At 41.7% G+C, this 12,061-nt stretch overlaps 1 protein-coding gene across 2 annotated transcripts in view; it reads left to right on the top strand.

The window, feature by feature from the left end:
* Positions 1-10,735: 10,735 nt before the first annotated feature.
* Positions 10,736-12,061, top strand: part of stoml2 (stomatin (EPB72)-like 2) — a 36,913-nt gene continuing 35,587 nt past the window's right edge. The window contains exon 1 of one of the 2 annotated variants that reach the window (XM_052035444.1): positions 10,736-10,846. In XM_052035444.1, coding sequence (XP_051891404.1) covers positions 10,808-10,846 — 39 coding nt within the window. In that variant the 5' untranslated portion in view covers positions 10,736-10,807. Of the gene's footprint in view, positions 10,847-10,905; positions 11,016-12,061 lie in introns of those variants that run through there. The other variant, XM_052035453.1, reaches the window with a different exon arrangement.

Raw genomic sequence — 12,061 nt, 5'->3', positions numbered from 1 at the left:
TTTTTCCTATTTAGACTGGAGAAGACACTTGGATATTACTAGTGGTGTCACCAAACCCTTCTAACTATTAGTCTGTGCAAACAGGACACTGGATCCTACCCATCTCTTGGCTCATATGGATCATTATTCAGCAGGCAAGCTTAAATTGTGTTCAAATACAAACCAGATGTTGTCACTTCACTTGAAAATTAAGTCAATTTTTTCAATTTCTGTGGAATCATCCTATTTATGGTCCTGAGGCAATGTAAAAGTGCAGAAAAATTCATTGCACTGGCAGGAACCTAGGTTTTGCTTTCTAATGGTTAAAACAGAATGCAACCAGCTTTGCTCATCCGATGAAATTATGTCATAACAGATTCTTCAGATTAAATCAAGTGGATTCAATAAATCAGGATACCATGTTGAGTGTTTAATATTTGTAATTTGAGTAATAAGACTATTCTAATTCTAAACATGTGCTATTTTTCCTTTCAGTTATTCTACGGTTGTGTAAGTTATAATTGGCCATGAAGTTTGAAACCCACATGTATTGCAGCAAACTGCTGTCAATGTGGAGGAAATGTTAGGAGTGAACTTTTATGATTTGTGAGGGAATCCAATAGAAAACACATTATGGAGCTTGAGGTGGATCACATTTTTAAATTGCAATGGATGACACCTAACGTGCTTCTGGTTTTTTAGTCATCCTAATTACATCATTAAAAGAAGGACTGAAAGTGGACTGTGTGTAGTCCTATTTCAGAGTAAACAACAGTTGCTTTATTGGAAAAATAAAGCAAGCATCTTAAACAACCAAAAGCTAACAATTAGAACACTATCTAAATAAACATCCAAAACAGCAAAAAGGAAAAAAAGAGCAAGCACAACATCAATATAGTAACAAGAAATCATATTCAATTTATGTAACATTAAACACACATCACAGCATCTGGGTGCATTATGTAAAGAAAGCACACCTTCTCATCTGAACAAGTATTATCATGTTTGATGTAGGCTGTTGTGGAAGAAGAATTGCTCACGTGAATTCATACTTAGAAGTTATTCAAACAGGGAAGAATTTATTCTACCTTGTGGGAGACAAGGCCCATTCATCTCAAAGGCAATCACACACAGTCTCATTGGCATTCTTATGCATTGTATAAGAATTGAAATGGGACAGAACAATATCACCAATGTACAAAAGTTCAGTTGTCACCTCAAAACCAATCTGAAGCAAGATGGTTGCATCTGACATCTTCTCTTGCCAGCCACCTCTGACATCACTCTCCCTAGTTGATCATCATGTGCCTTGAAGACCCCTGCCTCTGAGCAGTATTGAGCAGCCTCAGCTTTCCTTCCTGTTTACATCCCCCCAGAGGCCATTTGTGCCATACAGGTTTGTTATTTCCAAGCCACATTTTTCTGGCAAATCACCTGTGTTCAACAACCCACCACTGTCTATATTTCTGCATTTGTCTCAGGAAAACCCTGTGATTCCTTTTATCTTCCTCAGGGGGACACATCTCAGGAGAACCCAGTCATAATTAATTACTTTCCTCTAAACCGCAGCATTTACACATTCTCACCCCATCATCCCCCTCATACCCCATTATTCTTCCCAAAGTTGTTATATGTGCATCACAGCAGTCAAAGCATTGTTGTGGATCAGATCCTGACCTATTGTCCAAATTCCCATCCTGTTAGATTTCTCCTGCCAAGTTATCCCTTCACATTGAATCAGCTGGTTCCTTTCCTCATTTGGTAAATGCAGTCTTGGCAATCCTCCAAGCTGTCTCCTTTCCTGAAATCCACTCATGGTTCTTTAAGGATTACGGGAGCCCTTTGGTTAGTAGATTTTATCTGTGACCAATATTGACTTTGCAACGGGATATATATAGATTGAGTGAGTGGGAGAAAACTTGGCAAACAAAGTTTAATGTGGGAAGGTGTGAGGTCATGCATTTTGGTAAGAGGAATCAAAAGGAAGATTAATATCTGAATGGGAAGAAAATGCAAATGAATGAAGTTCAGAGGGATCAAGATATTCTTGTGCATGAATCACAAAAAGTTACCAGGCAGGGGTAGCAGGTAGTTAAGGAGGCAAATGGCATATTGACAAGTGCGAGGGGTTGGAATTTAGAACTAGGGAAGTTTTGTTACAATTGTTCAGGATGTTGATGAGGCCTCACTTCGAGCATTGTGCAGAGTTTTCGTCTCCTTACCAATCCACAGGATATTCATCAGGATAATTTTTGCCCCAGAGAGGATTGTCCTTTCAAGAGAGACAAAACAAGTTAGGCTGGTATTCTAAGGAACTTAAAAGAGCAAGAGATGACTTTATTGAAACATACAAGATCCTAAGGGGGCTTGGTAGATGTTGACATGTTTTCACTAGTGGGTGAGTCGTGAATGAGGTACATAGTTTCAAGATAAGAGGTCAGCCATTTAAAACTGATGTGTAGAAATTTCTTCTCACAGTGGGTGGTGAATCTCTGGAATTCTCTGCCCCGGAGAGTTGTGGAGACTGGATCATTAGAAGTATTTAAAGTAGAGGTAGATAATCTTTCAGAAGATTGGGAAATGAGTAATTTTAACTACAAGGGGATCTTAACTCTGATTCTCTACAGCAGTCACAATTTCTTCAGATTAAAGAAAATATACCCATGTCTACAAATGAAACCTTAATCTTTGGTCTATAGTTCAAAATTCTTTGTAAGATGTATCAACTAAAAACCATCTTCATGCAATCTTAAAACATTGATCCATATGATGAGTTAAAAGCTCAAAAGTTTGCCAGCTTTAAGGAACTTCTGAGGTCAGAGCCAACAAAACATTCATACAATTTAAGTCAATTAAAACCAACAAAAAAAGTCTCAACAGATTATATGTACAGAAATGAACACTTCCAACAATTGACAAGACTATAAAGAATTGACATGACTATAAGGAACTGACAGCTTCCAGCTCCCAGCTTAACAGTGACTGAATTCGAAGGCAGAATGCAGGCAGTTTATGAAGACATCCTCTCATGCAAGGAATTGATCATACAAACGTTCAAAAATACTTTCACCTAAACTGGATTTCACTATCCATCGAACTTGGCATGAAACATTTTAATTCCTCAACCACTCTGTCACAAATACACACACATACATACAAACTACCAGGTGTTCCTGATAGTGTAACACTGTGTCTTTTCAAGTGCTGTCATATTAACATAACTCCTCGTTTGTCTAGCTTACTCCTTGCTTGTTCCACCAGTTTTTCTGGTCTTTGGGATCACTGCTCAGGTACCACCCAGCATTTTTTTCCACCTATTGACCTTTGGTGATTTTCATTGAACGCTCTAGTTAATGACCCCTTAGGTCCTCATTGTGAAGTCCCAGCTCTTGTTGCTATGGAACTCTTCAGTAGTGTTTTACTATCTGGGTCAGTACAGATCTGTTTTATCTTCCAAGCTGTACGTGTATGTATGTTGCATTAAGTCATTTGATTTACATCAAATTTACTGGTGATGTTTAAAACTACACTTACCCGAGTTATGTTCTGGTTCTGTGGTGCAATCTGATTGACTACGCTAAATGCTGTGGAGCTGAAGGGTCGCTCACATGCATCCATACTTTGGTCAAACTGAGAAGTGTTTACATGCTGCAGGGAAGAGAAGACTCATTCATCTCAAAGGCACAATCCACACTGTCTCTCTGATTGGCATTCTTACACATATTTTGAGAAAAGGGAGTAGAACAATACCACCCAATGTACCAAAGTTGAGTTACCATAACTTAACCAATCAGAAGCAAGAAAATGTATGATCAGCTTCTGATTAGTTAAGTGACGGCAACTCAACTTTGCCATCACTTCTGACATCACTTTCCCTGCACGATCATCATGTGCCTTGGAGAACCCTGGCTCTGGTCAGTATCGACGGCCTCAGGTTTCATTACTATTAGTATCTCATCAGAGGCCATTTATGCCAGCAGGCCTATATTCTGAGCCACATTCCACCAGGTAGCCACCTGTGTTCAACAGACCTGCTACCATTCCTGGCATTTCTGCAGAGATTATTTGTCTCAGGAACAAACTTGTGATTCCTTTAATCTTTCCATGGGAAACATTAAGCTCAGGAAATGCTGGTCTTTCTATTTACCTTCGTCTAAAAAACATCTGTGTCAATACCACTTGCTCTCAGCTAAACCAAAACCTACGTGTTCTTAATATGTTAATTAAATCTTTAATATATATCTTTGTCTATATTGCCCAACAAGTCCTCGTGTTGACCCAGGCATTGTAGTGGGCTGTTTGTTCCTTATTTGTATTGCTGCACCTAATAGCTTAGTTAAACAAACCAAGCCTTGGTGAGGCAGAAAAGCACCTTTATCTTATGATGTGTTTTTTACATTATAATATGCAAGTTAGTCGTACATGCTACCTTCCCATGTCCAGATATTTTACATCACAGACAAATAAGTCCATTTGGCTAACTGTACTCATCAGTCAGAAAAATCTAGACCAGTCAATTTCCACCACTGTTGTATTGTAACATCTATTTGTTTACTAAATTAATCTGGTCTACCACCTTGACTCAATTTAAAAAGTTCATCCCACACATTAGTCATAAGTTTCCAACTCTGATTGGACTAATTCCTGGAGGCTTAATCAGTATTTTATTATCCATCTTGAATAGTTTGTACAACAAAAAACATTGAATAAAAAATTAAAACAAATATTTTAACACTGCTATGATTTTTCTCTTCAATTGCTTTTATTAGCATGTAGGAGATTAATTATTAAATCCTAGAAACTCCAAGACAATCCATTCGCTTTTTGTATGAAGACATTTCTGATATCATTCCAAAATTTGCCTAGAATTAAATGAAAAAGCTTGTTCTATCATTATTCTTTATTTTGGCCATGGCTGGTCATTGACCATAACTTCACTTTTCCATTAAGATATCTTTATTAGTCACATATACATCGAAACGCACAGTGAAATGCATCTTTTGCGTAGTGTTCTGGAGGCAGCTCACAAGTGTCGCCACGCTTCTGGCGCCAACATAGCATGCCCACAACTTCCTAACCTGTATGTCTTTGGAATGTGGGAGGAAACTGGAGCACCCGGAGGAAACCCATGCAGACACGGGGAGAACGTACAAACTCCTTACAGCCAGCGGCTGGAATTGAACCCAGGTCGCTGGCGCTGTAAAACATTACACTAACTGCTACACTACCGTGCCTGCCGACCCCCTTGTATTGGTATTGGTTTATTATTGTCACTTGTATTGAAAAGCTTGTCTTACAAACCAATCACACAGGTCAATTCATTACACAGTGCAGTTACATTGAGTCAGTACAGAGTGTGTTGATGCAGTACAGGTAAAAACAGTAACAGTACAGAGTAAAGTGTCACAGCTGTAGAGAAAGTGCAGTGCAATAAGGTGCAAGGTCACAACAAGGTTGATTGTGAGGTCATAGTTCATCTCATTGTATAAGGGAACTGTTCAATCATCTTATCACAGTGGGGTAGAAGCTGTCCTTAAGTCTGGTGGTACGTGCCTTCAGACACCTGTATCTTCTACCCGATGGAAGGGGAGAGAAGAGAGAATGTCCCGGGTGGGTGGTGTCTTTGATTATGCTGGCTGCTTCACCAAGACAACGAGAGGTAAAGACAGAGTCCAAGGAGGGGAGGCTGGTGTCCGTAATGCGCTGGGCTGTGTCCACAACTCTCTGCAGTTTCTTGCAGTCCTGGGCAGAGCAGTTGCCATACCAAACCATGATACATCCAGATAGGATGCTTTCTATGGTGCATCTGTAAAAGTTGGTGAGATTCAAAGGGGACAAACCAAATTTCTTTAGCCTCCTGAGGAAGTAGAGGCACTGGTGAGCTTTCTTGGCTGTGGCTTCTACGTGATTTGACCAGGCTGTTGTGATGTTCACTTCCAGGAACTTGAAGCTCTCAACCCTTTTGACCTCAGCAACCATTGATGTAGGACGGGTGCATGTACACTGCCCCCCATTCCTGAAGTCAATAACCAGCTCTTTGTTTTGTTGACATTGAAGGGAAAGGTTGTTGTCATGACACCATTCCACTAAGCTCTCTATCTCCTTCTGTACTCCGACTCATCGCTGTTTGAGATACGGCCTACAACGATGGTATCATCTGCAAACTTGTAGATGGAGTTAGAGCAGAATCTGGCCACACAGTCATGAGTGTATAGGGAGTAGAGTAGAGGGCTGAGGACGCAGCCTTGTGGGGCATCAGTGTTGAGAATAATCGTGCCGGGAGGTATTGCTGCCTATCCTCACTGATTGTGGTCTGTTTTGTTAGAAAGTCAAGGATCCAGTTTACAGAGGGAAGGTGTTGAGTGCTAGGGTCTCGGAGTTTGGTGACAAGCTTACTTGGGATTATTGTGTTTGAAGGTGGAGCTGTAGTCAATAAACAATAGTCCTAACATAGGTGTCTTTACTGTCCAGATGCTCCAGAGCTGAGTGAAGGGCCAGGGAGATGGCATCCACTGTAGACCTGTTTTGGCAATAGGCGAATTGCAATAGGTCCAGGTTGTCTGGTAGGTTAGAGTTGATGTGTGCCATGACCAACCTCTCAAAGCTCTTCATGGTGGTGATGTCAGAGCCACTGGTCGGTAGTCGTTGAGGCATGTTAACATCGCTTTTCTTCGGTACTGGGATGGATGGTGGTCTCTTAAAACAGGTGGGAACCTGAGATTGAAGCAGGGAGAGGTTAAATATGTCCGCAAATACTTCTGCCAGCTGATCAGCACAAGATCTGAGCACATGGCCCGGGACACCATCTGGGGCCAGGTGCTTCCTCGTGTTCACTCTCCGGAAGACTGATCTCAACGTCCTCCACTGTGATCACAGGTCCAGCTTCATTGGTGGCTGTCAGGGTGGATGATGACAATCCACTTCCCTTCTGTTCAAAATGTGCATAGAATGCTGTTGTTAGCTATGTCTTGTAGCCTGTTATGGCATGTTTAACACCCTTCTTTTAACCCCCTTTGATCCCCTCGTCTAATTCTCTTTGTGTCCAAAAATCTGCTCATCTCATCTTTGAATATTCTTGACAACACTCTAAAGATTCTAGAGATTCACCACACTCTGGGCAAAGAAGCTTATCCTCATCTCAGTCCTAAATAGCGTATCCCTTATATTTGAGCTCTGGTTCTAGTTTTCTCGCCAGAGAAATGTCCTCTCTACATGTAACCTCTGAACATTTCAATGAATTCTCTAAACGCCAGATCGGCCAGTTCTCCTCAAAGATCAATTCTTTCTTCCCAGAAACCTTTGTTGCACTTCCTCCAACCCAAATATATCCTTCCTCTAGGTGTACAGACCACACTGTAAACAGTACGCTGGGCGTGGCAGACCAAAGGCTTTTGTAATAAGAAACATAAGAGACAGAAAGTAGGAATAAGCTAGCTGGCAACCTTGAGTCTGTTCTGCCATTCAATAAAATTAAGATGATCCACTCTTGGCCTCAAAAACCACTTTCCTGTTCTCTCCCCATACCTCTCAACTGCCTTGTAGTTTAAATATCCGCCTTGAATATACTCAATAAGTCCACCTCCACAACTCTCGAGAGAAGAGAATTCCAAAAATTTGTGACTCTTAAAGAAGAATTCCTCTTCAACTCTATCTGAAATGGGCAAACCCTTATTCTGAAATTAATGACCCCTAGTTCTGGATATGCCCATTAGGGAAAACCTCCTCTCAGCATCTACCCATCAATCCTCTCAGAATCTTATATGTTTTCAATAAGATCAGTCCACATTCTTCTTAACTCTAATAAGTGTTGGCCCAACCTGTTCAACCTCCTTTCATACATCAATCCCTTCATCCTAAGAATCTATCTGGTGAACTGTCTCTGCACTGCCTCCAAAACTAGCACATTCTTCCTTAAATATGGAGACAAAAATTGTACCAATCATCGTATCAAGTGCAAATTTTGCTACAGTTCACTTAGCCTAAGTCAAAGTTGAGTTTATTGTCATATGCATAAGTACACGTACACACAGGTGCAATGAAAGACTTACTTACAGCAGCGTCACAGGCACATAGCATCAGGTAAGCAGCGTTCTCAAGGCAAACATAAACTAAACATAAATTATACACAATTTTTACAAGAAAGAACACAATTAGAACAAAAAAACAATGTCTATTTTAGTGCAAAAGGATCATAGTGTTGCTAAACTGTAGTGATTAGGATTTTGCCGGTTGGTTCAAGATCCAAATGGTTGAAGGAAAGTAGCTGTTCTTGAACCTGTTGGTGTGGGGCTTTAGGCTTCTGTACCTCCTGCCTGATGGAAGCTGCGAAAAGGTGGCATGGTCCTTTGATGATAGGTGTTGCCTTCTTGAGGCAGCACCTCATAGAACATAGAACAGTACAGCACACTACAGGCATTTTGGCCCATGATGTTGTGCCGACCTATATAAACACCTGCACCCTGATCAACCTAGCCCTTCCCTCCTACATAGCCCATAATCCTCCATTTTACTTTCTTCCATGTGCCTATCTAACAGTCTTTTAAATGTCCCTATTGTATCAGCCTCTACCACCACCCCTGGAAGTGCATTCCAGGCACCCACCACTCTCTGTGTAAAAAAAAACCTACCTCTGACATTTCCCCTAAACTTTCCTCCTTTGACCTTAAACTGATGTCCTCTGGTATTGGCCATTGCCGCCTTGGGGAAAAGGTGCTGACTGTCCTCATGTAGATACTACCAGTGATGGGGAGGGATGTGCTGGTGATGTATTGGGCAGAGTCCACAACTCTCTGCAGCTTCTTACATTCCTGTGCATTCGAACCAGGCCATGATGCAACTAGTCAGGATACTTTCAACAGTACATCTGTAGAAGTTTGTTAGTGTTCAGTGAACCTCCTTAACCTCCTAAGAAAGTAAAGACGCTGTCACTCTTTCCTTATGATTGCATATATATGCTGGACCCAGGATGTCATCCGATATGTTAATGCCCAGGAATTTAAAGCTGCTGACTCTCTCCACTGCAGATCCCCCAATGTAGACAGGCGCATATTCGCCCTCCTTCCCCTTCCTGAAGTCAAAAGCTAGCTTTTTAGTTTTGCTGAAGTTGAGCAAGATGTTGTTGTTGCAGCACCACTCAACCAGATATCCTACCGCACTCCGGTAAGCTGACTCATCACCACCTGTGATTTGTCCAACAACAGTAATGTCATCAGCGAATTTGATTTGTCCTTTCATCTAAATCATTAATATAGGTTGTAGGTGATTGAGGCCCCAGAACTGATCTCTGTGACCCTCCATTAGTTACTGATTGTGTCTGAAAATGACCCATTTCTCCTAACTAAGACTTCCTTTCTTCTGTACTCAAACCTTCTAGTAAAGACTATTTCTACTGAAATATGAAAAGGGGGATTTCCATTCAATCTTTCTTCAGGTCTAAGTCCTCAATAACTGGAGGGTTTATTGATCTTAAATACAATCCCTCTAGGTCTAGTGACTCAATCAAAAGTGTAGTCAGACCAGCCACATAACACTTGGAAGGGTGAAGATTCAGCCAGATGCTGCAAATAGAAACTCTCTGGATTTGAACTAGCGTATACTGGGGATTTCAGATTGAACCCATAAGCCAGAAGACATACTTCCCATCTCCACTTTCACGATTGTTATAATGACTGTGGTTTTGTATTGATTGTTGGAGCCTTCAGCTTGAAACGTTAGCTACAGAAGTCATTTGTTGACATTTTTAGGGGGACCTGGACATCACTGGCAGGTCTGGCATTTATTTTCTTTCCTTAATTCCCCTCGAGAAGTGGTGAGTTGCTGAACAATTGCAATCCTTCTGGTGAAGGTACATCATATTGCTTTTGGATAGGAGATTCCAGGATCTTGACCCAGCTATGATGTGCGACTTGGAGGGGAAACTGCAGGTGGTGGTGACTCATGACCCTACTGTTCTTGTTCTTCTTAGTGGTAGAATTTGGGGGTTTGGGAGGTGCTGAAGGAATAGCCTAGGAAATAACTGCAGTGCAGTGTGTAAATAGTGCACACTGCAGTCAGTGTGCATTGGTGATAGAGGTAATGAACATTAGGGTGATGGATTGGGTGCCACTAAACTGGACAGCTTTAACCTGTACGGTGTTAGGTTTCCTTAAGAGTTTTTGTACTCATCCACGCAAGTGGAGTGTATTCCATCAGGCTCAAAATGAATTTTATGAATTGATATTGAGGGGTATGGACCAGATGTGTCATTTAAGTAGACATCATAGTTGGCACAGGTATTGTGTGACTGCTCCTGTCCTGTTCTATGAGTTAGCATTCAGGTGCCAGAAACTTTGGTTCTCTTTTTTCTTTGATTTGCTTGAGAGGTTTCTAACTTTGGGTGGATGCATTACTGAAGGCTTTATCACTCAATCACCTGTCCCATCCACTTTACACCTCCTTCCCAACATTTTTTTAGAATTAACAAACGAAGGTGTCCAAGCAAATATCACACTAATCCTTGCGAATGGCCCAAATTCTTATCGGAGAAACAAATTCTTATTGGCCCGAATTCCTCGCAGCTGGACTCGGGAGATTAATCTTTAATTCTTACAATCCCCAAAAACATCGACAGGATTTGGTAAAGCATTGAGTATGTTTACAATTACTGGCGATGGTTCGGTACTCAGCGGGTAGATAGTTTAGATTTCCCAAAACAAGGGGAAGGGAAGCTCGGTTAGCTGCCGGAACCCTAGTCACAAGCTCTACGTTGCCTGCCGGAGTAAATAGTTCGTCGCCCGTGTGGTCGGAGTTCCGCCCTTTCTGTCCACCTGCTGTGTCCGCGGCCGCCGGGATGTTGCGCTCGCTGATTCGGGGACGGACCTTGCTGCAGGTAACCAAGGGCAACGCGGCCCGGGCGGGGTTCTGGGCGGCCGCGCAGGTAATGAGAGCCGGGCCAGGCGGCCCCGGCCACCGGCAGCTTCACGTGGCCGCGCATCTCCTCCCCCCCTTCCCCCAGGCCGCCGCTCCAGTGACCAACTAAAATCATCCCGGGAAGTGCGGTGGGTGAGGGTCTTCCACTGAGAGGAGAAAAAATGTCTTCAGTTTCATGGAAGCATGGGACGTTGATGGACAAATCTCAGAACATGTTTATTTTTTTTATTATAGACGGTTAAATTTTGCAAGAAACATCCGCATTTTGTCCTGGCTTTAAAATGATTCAGCTTTCCAGCTCTCGCAATGGTCTTGATCGACTATTGTGTTTGCTTTTTGTTGCAATGTCAGGAAAATGGTTATAGGTCGTTTCGGGAATTGAAATGATGCAAAAACAAAGTGAAATACAACGTGGAGAAATCTTAGAAATCTTGAGAATAACAGCGGTAAGAGTACTGCCCGTTGAGAATGAAATTAATTATACATCGGAAATCAAAATGCAGATGTTGGAAATCTGTGGTAAGAGAAAGTGTTAATGTTTCAGGTCGAAACAGGCCCTTTATCAGAACTTGATTGAAGCCCTTAAACTATGCACTTTTAGGTAAATGATGTGGCATTTTGCGTATTTTGATAGGTTGACGTATTTGTTGACATTGGTCCTAGCTAGGTTGATATTAGGTTGTAGCTTGGCATTACTTTGAAAGGGAGCCAGTGAGTTCTGTCTTGATGAATATTTCCCACCCCCACTAACCCAAGGCAGTTTTAGTCACTAATCCAGCAGGTTTATGCAGTATCTGAAACATTAAAAGAATACCCAAGAAGCAGTCAACAGGTCAAACAGTGCCAATGTGGAGGGGAACAGAATTGACGTTTCAGGTCAAGACACCTCATCAGAATTGGAAAGTTAGAAATTAAGCATGATTTAAGTTGCAGAGAGGGGAAGGGGGTAGAGAACAAAGAAAATGATTGTTTTAGGTGCAGACCAAAGTTGTCAAGGTGACAATTATTTTAAAAACAGCCACATTTGGTTCTGAAGGCAGAGATTTTGTACCCTCACCCAGCACACAGGGATTGGACTGCAACAGTACACTTGCAACCCTAACCATCTGGTTGTGGATGATTTAGGATGCATCAAATTTAACCTCTTCAGTTTCTGGATAAGGATGTGACAGAT

The sequence above is a fragment of the Pristis pectinata genome, chromosome 2 (assembly GCF_009764475.1).
Source record: "Pristis pectinata isolate sPriPec2 chromosome 2, sPriPec2.1.pri, whole genome shotgun sequence".
NCBI lineage: Eukaryota > Metazoa > Chordata > Chondrichthyes > Rhinopristiformes > Pristidae > Pristis > Pristis pectinata.
Note: the sequence above shows the minus strand (reverse complement) of the source record. Positions and strands in the feature narration are given on the sequence as shown.